The sequence below is a fragment of the Mesoplodon mirus genome, assembly GCF_964341445.2.
Source record: "Mesoplodon mirus genome assembly, chromosome: 3".
In the NCBI taxonomy this organism is placed as follows: Eukaryota; Metazoa; Chordata; class Mammalia; order Artiodactyla; family Ziphiidae; genus Mesoplodon; species Mesoplodon mirus.
Genome location: NC_138978.1, coordinates 47182117 through 47198774, shown reverse-complemented (window position 1 = coordinate 47198774; position 16658 = coordinate 47182117). Strand labels below are relative to the sequence as shown.

The following is a 16658-nucleotide window of genomic DNA, read 5'->3' as shown; positions in this document are numbered from 1 at the left end:
AAAGTGTTAGCTACATTGTTATACATAAATACCAAAGAGCTGCCTGATATTGGAAGAATCAAGAACTTTCTAGTGAATCTTGCATCACAGAACTCTTCATATAGGTAGAGCTTGTTCTTGATTATTTGTTTATAAGGTAAAAGAGGAAAGTGTGGCTTGGATAATTAGGGGATCCAGATGATCTCCATATCTCATTCGAAAAAAGCCCAAAAAACAATTGGCAACCTCAGGCTGTTTTAATCAACAAATTGCTTGTGAAAAGAAGCATGACTTAAACTAAACTTCTTTGACCAGTGGCCAAAAAAGCTTTACCAGACGAACACAGAAGGAAAAGGCTTGAGTAATCCAGGAAACCTAGCTAATTGGGCTTTAGATGAGGATCTAGGTAATTTAGTTTGGAAATCCCATTTATTTACAAAACTGGATTTGAGAGAAGAGGGCACAGTTCTACTTGCCTTTGATCATAAAAACTTTTGTCAGTTGATTTACCCATATAAAAAGTTATGTTTTTTTAAACCTTTATCTATTTTAGAGAATGATTGACATTTAAAATTTGAGGTTTGTGATACTTTATATAAGCTTAATACACATTATTTCGATTAAATTTTTTGAGTTAAAATTTTTGTAATTGTGGTAAGGTATACATCACATTAAATTTATCGTTTTAACCTTTTTAAGTGTACAATTCAATGGCATTAGTACATTCACAATGTTGTGTAACCATCGCCACTATTTATTTCCAAAACTTTTTTATCATCCCAAACAGAAACCCTGTACCCATTAAGCAATGACTTCCCATTCCCCTCTCCCGCTAGCCCCTGATAACTTCTGTTCTACTTTCTGTCCCTGTGAATTTACCGATTCTCAATATCTTATATAATTGAATCATACAATATCTGCCATTTTGTGAGTGACTTATTTCATTTAGCATGATGTCCTCAAGGTTCATCCATGTTGTAGCACGTGTCAGTTTCCTTCCTTTAAATGGCCGAGTAATATTCCATTGTGTGTATCCCACATTTTGTTTATCCATTCGTCTGTTGATAGATGCTTGGTTGCGTCTACCTTTTGGCTGTTGTGAATAATGCTGCAGTGAACATGGTGTACAAATATCTGTTTGAGTCCCTATTTTCAGTCTTCTGGATATATGCCTACGAGTAGAATTGCTGGATCATATGGCAATTCCATGTTTAACTTTTTGAGGAACTTCCAAACTGTTTTCTGCATCAACTGCATCATTTTATTCCCACCAGCAGTTGCATGAGGAGTCCCACTTGGATTTTTGTTTTTTTGCCTTGGTTGCCTTTGCTTTTGGTATCAAATCCAAAAAAATCATTGTCAAGATGGATGTCAAGGATGAAATTTTAAATTTTGGTGAAGATCAATTTATCTGTTTTTTTCTTTTGTCGTCTGTGCTTTTGATGTCATATTTAAGAAACTGTTGCCAAATCTGAGGTCATGAAGATTTATAGATTTTATGCAGTTATATTTATGTGTGTGTTTGTATAGAGTATAAGGTATAGTTTTAGTATAGATATTAAATTTAGGTCTTTGTTCTTTTATTTTTGTTTTTATCCTTGCATTGTTTATTTCTGAAAATATAGGTATATATATATTCTCTTCTTTCTTACAAAAAATTAGCTTACTACACATGCCTGTGTATATTACTTTTTTTCACTTAACAGTATATCTTCACTATCACTCCATAACAGAATAGAGATTTCCCCAGTCTAGTTTACATCTGTATGGTAATATATTTTATTGTTTTATGATAGTTTTTCTATAATTTTTCAAAAGACTCAAATGGTCATTTGAGCTTTTTTCCTGTCTGCTGCTTTTATAATTAGTGTCTTGTCTTATCTGATCCATTTTGAGTTAATTTTTGCAACTGGTGTAAGGTCAGGGTCCAGCTTCATTCTTTTGAACAGGTGTGTTCAGTTTTCCAGCACCATTTATTGAAAAGACTGTCCTTTCCCCCATTCAGTACTCTTAGCACTGTTGTCAGATCGAATGACCATGTATGTAGGGCTTATTTATGGGCTCTGTATTCTGTTCCATTGATATCTGTCTTTCCTTATGCCATTACCAGACTGTTTTGGTTATTGTAGCTTTGTGTAGTAAGTTTTGAAATAAGAAAGTGTTACTCTTCCAACTAATTTTTTCCTTTTTTTAGATTGTTTTGCCTATTTAGAGTTCTTTGAAATTCCATATGACTTCTAGGATGGGTTTTTGTTTCTGCAAAAAATGCCATTGTGATTTTGATAGTGATTGCATTGAGTCTGTAGATCATTTTGGGTAGTATTTTTTTTTTTTTTTTTTTTGCGGTACGTGGGCCTCTCACTGTTATGGCCTCTCCCGTTGCGGAGCACAGGCTCCGGACGCGCAGGCTCAGCGGCCATGGCTCACAGGCCCAGCCGCTCCGCGGCATGTGGGATCCTCCCGGACCGGGGCACGAACCCATGTCCCCTGCATCGGCAGGCGGACTCTCAACCACTGCGCCACCAGGGAAGCCCAGTATTGTTAACAATATAAGTCATTGGCAATGACTTAAGTGAAGGAAACAAATGGGTGAGTGCACAGTGGGCTGCAGTTTATGAATTCTGCCCAGTCTCCAGCTTTTGGCAGCACTGGGAAAGCAGACTAAATAATTTTGAGGACTCTTGATGTTGATAACAGTAAGCAAGGGGTGGAGTACTTAATTCTCTTAAGGTGAATGATAAACATTGTAAAAGGTGTGTTTTCGACTGTTCTGCTCCCTTTGGCTGTAGGTCACATGAACTTAAAATACTTCCTGCTTCCTCAGTTACCCATAGGCAGTGACCAAAGTCTGAAAAGGGAAGAGCAAGAAAGAGGTAGGTAGGGAAAGTAGACTGGAAAGAATCTATGAACATGGGATGTCGCTGCATTTATTTATTTAATTTCTTTCAGTAATGTTTTGTAGTGTAATGTTTTCAGGGTAAAATTTTTTTTGCCTCCTTGGTTAAATTTATGCTTTTTTACTTTTTTTTTTTTTTTTTGCGGTACGCGGGCCTCTCACTGTTGTGGCCTCTCCCGTTGTGGAGCACAGGCTCCGGACGCACAGGCTCTACGGCCATGGCTCACGGGCCCAGCTGCTCCGCGGCATGTGGGATCCACCCAGACCGGGGCACGAACCCGCGTCCCCTGCATCGGCAGGCGGACTCTCAACCACTGCGCCACCAGGGAAGCCCCTAAATTTATTCTTAAGTATTTTATTCTTTTTGATTCTATTGTAAGTGGAATCATTTTTGTAATTTCCTTTATGGATTGTTCATTGCTACTGTAAAGAAATCTGTGTGTTGATTCTGTATCCTGCAACTTGTTGAATTTGTTTATTAGCTCTTTTTTGTGTGTATTCTTAGGATTCTGTTACATTTAAGATCATGTCATCTGCAAACATAATTTTACTTTTTCTTTTCCAGTTTGGATGCCTTTTATTTCTTTTACTTGGCTAATTGCTCTGGCTAGAACTTCTAGTACTGTGTTAAATAGAAGTGGCAAAAGCAGACATCTTTGTCTCATTGTGGGTCTTGGGGAAATTTTTTTAAGTCTTTCACTAATGAGTATGATGTTAGCTGTGTGTTTTTCGTTTTGTTTTCGTTTTGGGTGTTTTTTTTTTTTTTTTTTTTTGTAGATGGCCTTTATTATGTTGAGGAAGTTCCTTTCTGTTACTAGTTTGAGTGTTTGTGTCATGAAAAGGTGCTGGATTTTGTCAAATGCTTTCTTCTGCATCAGTTGAGATGATCACGTATTTTTCTTTTCCTTTAGTCTATTAATGTGGTTTATCACATTGATTGATAATTCATATGTTCAATCACCCTTACATTCTGAAGATAAATCTCATGTGGTCATGGTGTATAACCCTTTTAATATGCTGCTGAATTTGGTTTGCTAGTACTTTGTTGGTGATTTTTTGCATATATATTCAGAGTATCAGAGTAATGCTGGCCTCATAGAATGAGTTAGGAAGTGTTTGCTCATTTTCAATTTTTGGAAGTGTTTGAGAAGGATTGGTATTAATTCTTTACATGTTGAGTAAGCTTCTCCAGTATAGCCTTCTGATTCTGAGCTTTTTTTGTTGAGGGGTTTTTGATTACTGATTCAATCTACTTATTTGTTGTAGGTGTATTCGTATTTTATATTTGCTCTTGACTCAGTTTTGGTAATTTGTGTGTTTGTAGGAATTTGTCCATTCCACCTAGGTTATCCAATTTGTTGATGTACAGTTCATAGTATTCTTTTATAATCCTTATTTTAAAAAATTATATCAAATATCCTTTTATCTCCATTTAAAAATTGTGGTAAAATAATACATTGCTTAAAAAAATACATTGTTTTCATTTGTCTAAAGGTATTTTCTGATTGCCCTTGAGATTTCTTCTTTGACCCATTGGTTGTTTGCATGCATTGTTTAATTTTCACATATTTGTGAATTTTCCAGTTTTTTTCCTGTTATTGATTTAATTTCCAATTTCAGTCTACTGTGGTAAGAAAAGATAATTTGTATGATTTCGATCTTTTTAAATTTATTAAGACTTGTTTTGTGGCCTAATGTAATAGTCTATCCTTGAGAATGTTCCATGTGTACTTGAGAGGAATATGTATTCTGCTGATGTTGGGTTGAGTCTTCTGGATTTATCTGTTAGTTCTCATTGGTGTATAGTGTTATTCAAGTCCTCTATTTCCTTATTGGTTTTCTGTCTGGTTGCTCTAACCGTTATTGAAAGAAAGGTATTGAAGTCTCCAACTATTTTATTTATTTATTTAATTGAAGTATAGTTGATTTACAGTGTTGTGTTAATTTCTGCCATACAGCAAAGTGACTCAGATGTATATATATATTATATATAATATATATAATATATGTATACATTCTGTTTAATATTCTTTTCCATTGTGGTTTATTGCAGGATTTTGAATATAGTTTTCTGTGCTATACAGTAGGACCTTGTTTTCCATTCATTCTGTATGTAATAGTTTGCATCTACTAACCCCAAACCCCAGTCCATCCCCTCTCCCCACTCCCTCCCACTTGGCAACCACAAGTCTGTTCTCTATGTCTGTGTGTCTGTTTCTGCTTCATAGATAGGTTCATTGTGTCATACTTTAGATTCCACGTATAAATGATATCATATGGTATTTGTCTTTCTCTTTCTGACTTACTTCACTTAGTATGATAATCTCTACTTATGTCCATGTTGCTGCAAATGGCCTTATTGTTCTTTTTTATGGCTGAGTAGTATTCCATTGTATATATGTACCACATCTTTTTTTGTTTTTTAAAAATTTTTATTGGAGTAGAGTTGATTTACAATGTTGTGTTAGTTTCAGGTGTACAGCAAAGTGAATCAGTTATACATATATCTACTCTTTGTTTTTTTTTAAGATTCTTTTCCCATATAGGCCATTACAGAGTATTGAGTAGAGTTCCCTGTGCTATACAGCAGGTTCTTATTAGTTATCTATTTTTTATATAGTAGTGTGTATATGTCTGTCCCAATCTCCCAACTTATCCCTTCCCCCCTTATCTCCTGGTAACCATAAGTTTGTTTTCTACATTTGTGTCTCTGTTTTGTAAATAAATTCATTTGTACTCCTTTTTTTTTAGATTCCACATATAAGTGATATCATATTATAGATGTCTTTCTGTGTCTGACTTACTTCACTCAGTATGACAATCTCTGGGTCCATCCGTGTTGCTGCAAATGGCATTATGTTCTTTTTTATGGCTGAGTAATATTCCGTTATATATATGTACCACATCTTCTTTATCCATTCATCTGTTGATGGTCATTAAGGTTGTTTCCATGTCTTGGCTATTGTGAATAGTGCTGCTATGAACATAGGGTTCATGTATCTTTTTGAATTATAGTTTTGTCCAGATATATGCCCCAGAGTGGGATTGCTGGATCCTATGGTAGCTCTGTTTTTAGTTTTCTAAGGAACCTCCATACTGTTCTCCATTGTGGCTGCATCAATTTATATTCCCACCAACAGTGTAGGAGGGTTCCCTTTTCTTCACACCCATTCCAGCATTTGTTATTTATAGACTTTTTGATGATGGCCATTTTGACTGGTGTGAAGTGGTACTTCACTGTAGTTTTGATTTGCATTGATCTAACAATTAGTGATGTTGAGCATCTTTTCATGTGCCTCTTGGCCATCTGTATGTCTTCTTGGGAGAAATGTCTCTTTAGATCTTCTGCCCATTTTTCGATTGGGTTGTATTTGTTGTTGAGTTGTATGAGCTGTTTGTATATTTTGGAAATTAAGCCCTTTTCAGTCTCATGGTTTGCAAATATTTTTTCCCATTCTGTAGGTTGTCTTTTTGTTTTGTTTATGATTTCCTTGGCTGTGCAAAAGCTTGTAAATTTGATTAGGTCCCACTTGTTTATTTTCATTTTTATTTCTATTGCCATGGGAGACTGACCTAAGAAAACATTGGTACAATTTATGTCAGAGAATGTTTTACCTATGTTTTCTTTTAGGAGTTTTATGGCGTTATGTCTAATGTTTAAGTCTTTAAACCATTTTGAGTTTATTTTTGTGTATGGTGAGAGGGTGTGTTCTAACTTCATTGATTTACACGTGGCTGTCCAACTTTCCCAACACCAGTTGCTGAAGAGACTGTCCTTTTCTCATTGTATATTCTTGCCTCCTTTGTTGACAATTAATTGACCATAGGTGTGTGGGTTTATTTCTGGGTTCTCTGTTCTGTTCCATTGATCCATATGTCTGTTGTTATGCCAGTGCCATGCTGTTTTGATTACTGTAGCTTTGTAGTATTGCCTGAAGTCTGGGATGGTTATGCCTCCTGCTTTGTTCTTTTTTTTTCAGGATTGCTTTGGCAGTTCTGGGTCTTCTATGGTTCCATATGAATTTTAGGATTATTTGTTCTAGTTCGGTGAAAAATGTCATGGGTAATTTGATAGGGATCCAGCTATTATTATAGAATTATCTATTTCTCTTTTCAATTTCGTTAATTTTTGTTTCCTATTTTGGGGGCTCTGTTATTAGGTATATATATGTTCATAATTGTTACATATTCTTGTTAGACTAAACTTTTTTTTTTTTTTTTTTTTTTTTTTTTTTTTGCTGTACGCGGGCCTCTCACTGCTGTGGCCTCTCCCGTTGCGGAGCACAGGCCCCGGACACACAGGCTCCGCGGCCATGGCTCGCGGGCCCAGCCGCTCCGCGGCATGTGGGATCCTCCAGGACCGGGGCACGAACCCGTGTCCCCCGCATCGGCAGGCGGACTCTCAACCACTGCGCCACCAGGGAAGCCCAGAGACTAAACTTTTTTATCAGTGTATAATGCTCTTCTTTGTCTCTTGTAACCGTTTTTGACTTAAAGTATATTTTTTTCTGACAGTCATGTAGCCAACTCAGTTCTCTCTTGATATCTTTTTCCAGCCTGTATTTTCAACTTCTTTGCTTCTTTGTATCTAAAGTGAATCTCTTGTAGGTAATATGATAGATGGATCATGTGTTTTGTTTTTTTTTTTTAAGGGTACTTTAATTAATTAATTAATTAATTTATTTATTTTTGGCTGTGTTGGATCTTCGTTTCTGTGCGAGGGCTTTCTCTAGTTGTGGCAAGCGGGGGCCACTCTTCATCGCAGTGCGCGGGCCTCTCACTATCGCGGCCTCTCTTGTTGTGGAGCACAGGCTCCAGACGCGCAGGCTCAGTAGTTGTGGCTCACGGGTCTAGTTGCTCCGTGGCATGTGGGATCTTCCCAGACCAGGGCTCAAACCCGTGTCCCCTGCATTAGCAGGCAGATTCTCAACCACTGCGCTACCAGGGAAGCCCCGATCATGTGTTTTTTAATCCAGTTTTCCAATCTCTGCCTTAAGAGTCTAATTCATTTTTGAATTGGCCAAAAAATTCGTTTGGTTTTTTCCATAGGATGGCTCTAGTGGTCCTTCGTTGTCTTTAACTTCATTTGAAACAATTTTGTTAGATTGTATTGTGACAGCTGTCATATTAGTGTGCCTTTAAAAAAACTTATCAAGGGCTTCCCTGGTGGTGCAGTGGTTGAGAGTCCGCCTGCTGATGCAGGGGACATGGGTTCGTGCACTGGTCTGGGAAGATGCAACATGCCGCGGAGCGGCTGGGCTCGTGAGCCATGGCCGCTGAGCCTGCGCGTCCAGAGCCTGTGCTCTGCAACGGGAGAAGCCACAACAATGAGAGGCCCATGTACAGCAAAAAAAACCCCAAAAAACAAAAAAAACAACTTATCAAAATTGGTGAGTTTTTGTGTAGCCATTTTAAAAGTTGAAGGTGGAAGAAAAAAGCAACATTTTTGGCATGTAATGCTTTATTATTTCAAGAACAGTAAAAACACAACTGAAATGCAAAAAAAGATGATTTGTGCAGCGTATGGAGAAGGTGCTGTGACTGATCGAATGTGTCGGAAATGTTTTGCAAAGTTTTGTGCTGGAGATTTCTCACTGGACAATGCTTCATGGTCCGGTAGACCAGTTGCAGTTGATAGTGATCAAATCGAGACATGAACTGAGAACAATCAACATTATACCACACAGGAGATAGCCGACATACTCAAAATATCCAAATCAGGCACTGAAAATCATTTGTACCAGCTTGGTTATGTTAATTGCTTTGATGTTTGGGTTCCACATAAGTTAAGTGAGAAAAACCTTCTTGACCATATTTCTGCATGTGATTTTCTACTTAAGTGTAATGAAAACGTTTGTTTTTAAATCAATTTGTGATGGGCGATGAAAAGTGGATACTGTACAATGATGTGGAACAGAAGAGATCGTGAGGCAAGCGAAGTAAATCACCACCAACCACACCAAAGAAGATGATGTTGTGTATATGGTGGGATTGGAAGGGAGTCCTCTATTATGAGCTCCTTCCAGAAAACCAAACAATTAATTCCAACAAGTACTGCTCGCAGCTAGACCAACTGAAAGCAGCACTTGATGAAAAGCATCCGGAATTAGTCAATGGAAAATGCATAATCTTCCATCAGGATACCGCAAGAGTGCATGTTTCTTTGATGACCAGGTAGAAACTGTTACAGCTTGGCTGGGAAGTTGTGATTCATCCACCGTATTCACCAGACATTGCACCTTCAGATTTCCATTTATTTCAGTCTTTACAAAATTCTCTTAATGGAAAAAAATGTCAATTCCCTGGAAGACTGTAAAAGGCACCTGGAACAGTTCTTTGGTCAAAAAGATAAAGAGTTTTGGGAAGATGGAGTTATGAAGTTGCCTGAAAAATGGCAGAAGGTAGTGGAACAAAAGGATGCATACATTGCTCATAAAGTTCTTGGTGAAAATGAAAAATGTGTCTTTTATTTTTACTTAAAAACCAAAGGAACTTTTTGGCCAATCCAGTACATTTAAAGTAGTTATTGATAAGGAAGGATTTACTCCTGCTCTTTAGTTTTTTCTTTTCTGTATGTCTCATACTTTTTCTTCCTCAATTTCTCTATTACTGCCTTTTTATGTATTCAGCTGACTTTTTTATAGTGTGCTATTTTAATTCATTTTTTTCCTTTTTTGTATTTTTAAACATTATTTTCTTAGTGGTTGCCTTGCCTATAAGAGCGCAACTAATATCTTAAATTTGTTACAGCCTAGTTTGAGTAATACCAGTTTAGTTTCGCTCTGTTCCTATATGTCTCTGTTCTTTCTCATTGTTGTTGTCACAGATTATCTTTATACATTGTGTGCCCATTAACATAGGTTTATAATTGTCTTCTTATGTATTTGCCTTTTAAATCATGTAGGAAAAAAAGAAGAGTTACAAACCAGCAGTACAATAATATTGGCTTTTATGTTTACCTGTGCTAAGTTACCTTTACCAGTGTCCTTTATTTATTATGGCTTTGAGTTACTGCCTAATTTCTTTTCATTTTAGCCTTAAGAACTCCCTTTAGCATTTCTTGTAGTGCTAGTCTACAAGTCTGCTAATGAAATTTCTTAGCTTTTGTTTATCTGGAAGTGTCATACTTTCTCTGTCATTAATAAAGGATAGTTTTTCTGCATGGTTAGAGAATATTTGGTTGACAGTGTTTTTCATCCAGGATTTTAAAATGTCATCCCATTGCCTTCTGGCCTCCATGATTTCTGATGGGAAATCAGTTGTTAATTTTATTGTGGATTCTTCATGTATGAGAAGTTGCTTCTCTCTTGTTGCTTTCAAAATTTCTTCTGCCTTTAACAATTTAACAATTATGTGTCTTGGTGTGGAGTCCTATGAGTTTATTCAGCTTGGAGTTCATTGAGTTTCTTGGATGTGTGTAGTTGTGTCTTTCATCAGATTTGGGAAGTTTTTGGCTATTATTTCTTCAAATTTTTTTTTTTTTTTTTTTGGCCATGCTGCACGGCTTGTGGGATTTTAGTTCCCCAACCAGGGGTTGAACCTGGGCTCGAACCTGGGCTCACGGCAGTGAAAGCACGGGGAGTCCTAACCACTGGACCACTAGGGAATTCTCTCTTTAAGTATTTTTTCTTTCCCCCTCTATCTTTTCCTTCTGAGACTCTTATTATGCGTATGCTAGTATGCATGGTAGAGAAGAAGGAAGGCACATGAGGAACTCAGGAACCAGACAATACAGGGAGCAGAAAAAAGTTCCAGAAAAATTGTTAGTGTTTTCAGAAATAAAAGATGAAGATCAGAGTGCTATGAAAAGGAATAATCAGAGAATTAGAGAGTTCTTAGAAGTGAAAATATGAAAGGTTTTCTCCATGCCCCCCCTCCAAATATAGAAGGGTTGGAAGATAAATTTGAGTAAGTCACCCAGGAAGGACAAAAATGAGATGGGAAATGGAGAGAAAAGATAACTGGAGGATCAATGTAAGAGGCCTAAAGTTCAATTAATAGGAGCTCTAGAAAAAGAGCAGAGAAAATGAAAGGGAGGAAGTTATGGAAGATATAATATGGAAAAAATTTCCAGAAGTGAAGGACTTGAGTTAGAGATTAAAAGAGCCAGCTGAATGCACAGCAAAATGAATAAAGAAGTATCTGTACTAGGACTTATCACCTGTAAATTACAGAACACTGAGGCAAAGAGAATATCCTAAAAGTTTCCATAAAGAAAAAAAAAACAGTTCAGTAAAAGAGATGGAGAATCAGAATGGCATAATTTTCTCAGTAGTAACACTAGAAACTAGAAATTGTTGAAACAATACCTGTAAGATTTTGAATGAATGATTTTTAACCTAGAATTTCAAACCTAATTAAACAAAATATGAAGAAAGAATAAAGGCATTTCAGGCATGCAAAGTCTTATAAAACTTGCCTACTATTGGGGCTTAAGGGACCCCAATAAATAGCACTGTCTTTCCCTTCCTGAATTCTGAACAAATTGGGAGAGATAAAGGAAGCATATGGAGACCAGAATATTATTTTTATTATGGATAAGATTCACATTGGAGAATGGGACTTATATTTTCAAGTGGCTTGCTAATACTCAATGCCAGAAATAGAAAGATTTAACCACTCAGGCATAGGCAGAGCTGAACAGTGATAGGCCCTGTGTGGGGCTTGCAACTGTAATGTTAGAGTATGAATGAGAGAATGGAATTTTCTTTCCTGAGAACAGCTAGATGCAAAGAGGAAGGAGAGGGGAAGGTGCTAACTTTTGCCCAGATCATTTTTCTAAACTCAGGGATGAAATAAGTTACCCCATCTTCCTAGGAAAGGAATGAATGGAGTGGAAAGAAAGCAGGAATGTTATGTTAATGGTTGTCCCTCTACATGAAATGAAATGTCAGAAGTAGGGCATAATTATTTTCTTCAATGCTTTTCTTGTTTTCTTTCTTAGAAAGCTACTGGAGGATATGCTACACCAAAAAAGAGGGAGTAAGTTGTGGACGAGGAAAATAGAAGAGTCAGTCAGCATGGAGAGTAGATGGGAATTGGTAGGATGATAGCAAAAGGAAAGTCTCAGGGTGACAAGTGTGGTGGAAATCTAGTAGTGATCAGAAGGTGCCAGATGGGATGTCCAAGGAGAGAAAAATGACAATAAAAACAGACACATGGGTTGCTTGATGTATTTGAAGACATTGAGAGAAGCTTTACAGTTCTGTCAATGAATTATTGACAGATATATAAAAAACTTAAGAGAAGTGAGACAATTCCAGGTAAAACTGAAAAGTATACCAAAAGAGAAATGTGACTATAGTATATATGTTGCTTAAGTCAAAAGCCTAGGCCCCTTGATAAAGAGATCCAATAGTATAGTGACCTAAGAAACAGTTTTATTTCTGTCTCATGTAATAGTTGCTGGGTGAGTAGTCACCAGATCCAGATGAATAGTTTATTGTGTGTGGTCATTCAGGAGTCCCAAGTTCCACTGATGATGTTTGTCCAGTCAAAAGTATGGCCAAGGGCTAACAGTGTGGACTTTACCTGGGCTTGTTAGACTAAATGCAGAATGTTAGTCCTCACTCCAAACCTACTGAATCAGAATCTGCACTTAGGGACTAGCTGATTCCTGTGCACAAAAGTTTAAGACCTATTGGTCTGGATTGGAATTTAACTGTTGGCTCTGTGATTGAAGATGGATGACTGAGAATTTTATCCAGTGAGAAGGGGAGAGCATTGAGGAGGTAAGAACTTGATCTTAAGAACACACCTAACTGCAGAGAAGGTTGGGAAATGTAGTTTAGCTATGTGCCTAGGAAAAAGGAGAAAATGAATTTTGATAGATAGTTAGAAAACTCTGTGCAATGGTATATTTGGCTCAGCCATAAATAATATTGGCATATCATATTATAGTCATCCTGGGAGGATGGTGGTGGGATGGGAACGTAAGTGTGTGTACAATTCTGTCTGTAGGAAGTCAGTAGATAATATCTAAATCTAAAACAAAATAGGTAGTATCAGCTTAAGCATGTAATTTAGAAATATGGAGATAAACCTCAGAAGAAACAGCTAAAAGAGTTGACAGTAGTTGCTTCTGAGGAGAGAGATTGGTAGTTGGTAGGAGAATGCTGTTTTGCCTTGCCATTTACTTTTTCAACTGTGTAAGTGTATTTGTTTTATAAGAAGCACATTGGAAAAAAATTTCCTGTAGTCTAAATAGGAGGTAAACACATGAAATGTGTTAAGTGCTAAGTACTATGAGAAAGGTAAGAACAAAGTCCATAGAAAGAGGCATACTTATCCAGGCCACCCTGGGTGGTAGGAGGCTAGGGGATGGATTGGGAAGCGAGACATTTTCTAGTTACATTGTAGACAATATACAGTATGAAGCAATTAAATATTTTTTGGATCTATTATATTTTGTTTTTAAAGTGTGAATAATTAAAAATAATTTAAGCTAAGTTTTTATTAATCCACTTAACAAATTTATTGAGTGTCTACTTTGAACTAGGCACTGTAATAGGCATTGAAGGTATAATGGTAAGCAAAATGAGAAATGGTTTCTTACCTCTTAGAGCTTATCATCTTGTGTATAAGATTATACAGAAGAGTTTGGTTTTCCTTCACTTCTACTTTCAGAAACATTCCTTAGAGCATTGATTTTTCAAATGTAGTTCCCAGTCTAGCCACATGAGAATCACCTGGGAACTTGTGAGAAATGCAAATTCTTAGGCCCCAATCCCAGACCTGTTGAATCAGAAACTCTGGGAATGGGACCTTCCAGGTGATTCTAATGAATGATAAAATTTGAGAACTATTGCCTTAAAGGTAATCAATATTTTAACCTTGGTTTATTACTGCTAGTATTTTAGAAATAATCTGATTTCCATAATATGTAGTATACAAGCTATTTCTAGTATAGAAATTATTTAACAAAATGTAGTATTTTCATTTGTTTATAGTTTGTGCTCTGTGGTAAAAGTGTAATAGTTGCTATTATATTTTAGAACAAAACGGATTCTGATTTTTTTCTTTCTATTATCTTTTTTCTAAACGTTATTATTCTTTTAGAGCAGTTTTAGTTTCACAGCAAAGTTGGGCAGAAAGTACGGAGTACCCATGTAACTCCCTTCCCCCACACAGGAATAGCCTCTCTCACTATCAACATCCCTGCACCAGAGTGGTACATTTGTTACAGTGGATGCACCTACATTAACACGTCATTATCATCCAAAGTCCGTAGTTTACCTTAGGGTTCACTCTTAGGGATATCCATTCTGTGGGTTTTGACAAATGTATAATGACATGTATCAGCATACAGAATATTACTATAACTTTTAGACTCTGGGATCCTGTTGGTTTTTAAAATTTTTCTTACCTCAGAAGAATTTATTTAAACTGCTTTGTACTTTGGAGCTGGAGAAAGTCTGTTGACGTTGGTTCCCCATGTTTAGAGTGTCAAGTTAGAAGTAGGTTAGCAGTATAAATAGGTGGTATTTAGTAGGAAAGTCATGTGGGAAAGGTCTTACCACGTAGTCTTCTATAAACTGATTCCCTATGTTGCATATAGATTGCAGTTCTTCTGTTATTTTTACCACTTAGTCTTCTATAAGCTGATTTCCTATGTTGCGTATAGATTGGAATTGTGTTATTTTTGTTCCATTTCTTTTTATGTTAATTGTGGTACATCACTGCAGGTTTTATTTCCCTTTTAGTTGAAATTCTTATTGAGTAATGTAAAACAGCATTTTACTTCTGAAGTTCCCTTGTTTTGATGTCATAGTGCTAGAATTACATTAGAACCTCCTTTATGGGCGTTTCGCTGTTACTTACTAGAGTAAGTCTAGAAGTCTAGAGTCTAGAAGGATTTTAACTCCTTCTCATATAGTTTTCAGAGTTTAAAAATTTTTATTTTTTACTCTTCAGCTTTTTACTTTATTTTTATTTTTGGCTGCGTTGGGTCTTCATTGCTGCGCGGCTTTCTCTAGTTGTGGCGAGCGGGGCCTACTCTTCATTGTGGTGTGTGGGCTTCTCATTGCGGTGGCTTCTCTTGTTGCAGAGCACGGGCTCTAGGTTCGTGGGCTTCAGTAGTTATGGCGCACGGGCTCTAGAATGCAAGCTTGGTAGTTGTGGTGCATAGGCTTAGTTGCTCCGCGACATGTGGGGTCTTCCCGGACCAGGGCTCAAAAACCCTTGTTCCCTGCATAATCAGGCAGATTCTTAACCACTGCGCCACCAGGGAAGCCCCGCTATTCAGTTTTGAGAGTAAATTGTAAAAGTTTTTTTTATGTCTAACCAATTTTTTAGAAATGGGTTTTGCGTTTTAAATAACAGATTTTTTTTTTTTAATCCAATAGTTTGCTTGCCTAAACTGGATTTGAAGCAATTCAGACTACTGGAGATCTTCCACTTTACAATATCACAATTGGAAAGAAGCAGGTTTTCAAATAATGGAAGAGTCTAAGACCTCTGAAAATGAAAATCATGAACCAAAGAAGAATGCTTGGGCTCTTTCTGAAGAAAGCAAATCAGTTAAATTTATAACTAATCAAACTTTGAAAGCTAGAAATGATAAATCCATAAAAGAAATTGGGACCAACTCTCCAAATAGGAATAGTAGTAAAAAAAATAAGCAAAATGATATTTGTATAGAAAAAACAGAAGTTAAATCATGTAAAGTAAATGCTGCCAGTGTTCCAGGCCCTAAAGATTTGGGGTTAGTCCTTCGAGATCAAAGTCACTGCAAAGCAAAAAAATCACCGAATTCACCAGTGAAAGAAAAGGTACCTGTTTCACAGGCAAAAGTAGAAAGGGCACCCAGTTTACAGGCAAAAACAGAAAAATCACCAAAGTCACTTAATTCACCAGTGAAAACAGAAAAGGCACCCAGCTCACAGGCAACAGCAGCAGAAAAGACACTTAATTCACAGAGGAGAGCAGAAAAAGCACCTGGTTCTCAGATGAAATCAGAAAAGGTGCCCAGCTTACCAGCAGAAGCTGAGAAGGTACCCAGTTTACTGTTGAAAGGAAGCATGAGACAGACAGAATTACAGCAGATTGGAAAAAAAATTCCAAGCTCCTTTACTTCTTTGGACAAAGTGAATATTGATGTTGCAGAGGGAGAAAAATCTGCTCTGGAAAGCTCACAACAATCTCAGAAGCAACAAACATGTACAGATAATACTGGTGATTCTGATGATAGTGCTTCAGGAACTGAAGACATATTGGATGATTTGAGTAAGTACAAATTAGATTATTCCACAAGTCACATTTTTGGAGAGATTTTTTAATATTAATGTTCTTTAGATTATCCTTAGTTTGATTTTAACTACAAAAAGGACATTAATAATATGGGTCTTAGGTTGAAAACATTTATTATGGGAGGTACAAAGCCTGTGCAAATACAAATTTAGTGGCTCCTATAGTTGATGTGTACACACAGACAGACAGACAGACACACACACACACACTCTTTCACTCTTCTTTTAAATGGTCCTGGTAATAACATTGCTCATTCATTCACCAAACATGAATGTATTGAGTTCCCATTATATGTCACGCATGTGTTTACAGTGGAAAACCAAAAAAACACAGCCCCAGACCTCAAGGAAGCTTCTAGTTAGTTGAGGGTGATACAGATAAGTAAGATGGTAATTTAGCTCAGTGCCAAAAACTTAGAATCGAGAAAGTACAAGATTTAATTGAGGTATTTAGACTTTGGGTTGAGAAAATGCATGATATAAATGTGAGACTGCAAGTGTGACTGAGATTCAGTATGACTGCAACAGGGACTTGC

The 16658-nt window shown here is 36.8% G+C and overlaps 1 protein-coding gene across 7 annotated transcripts in view; it reads left to right on the top strand.

Annotated features, from left to right (window-relative positions):
* Positions 1 to 16658, top strand: part of TUT4 (terminal uridylyl transferase 4) — a 138853-nt gene that overhangs the window by 13636 nt on the left and 108559 nt on the right. For all 7 annotated transcript variants that reach the window (XM_082615898.1, XM_082615897.1, XM_082615899.1 and 4 more), the window contains exon 2: positions 15220 to 16099. In XM_082615898.1, the coding sequence (XP_082472024.1) occupies positions 15313 to 16099 (787 nt within the window). In that variant the 5' untranslated portion in view covers positions 15220 to 15312. The remainder of the gene's footprint in view (positions 1 to 15219; positions 16100 to 16658) is intronic.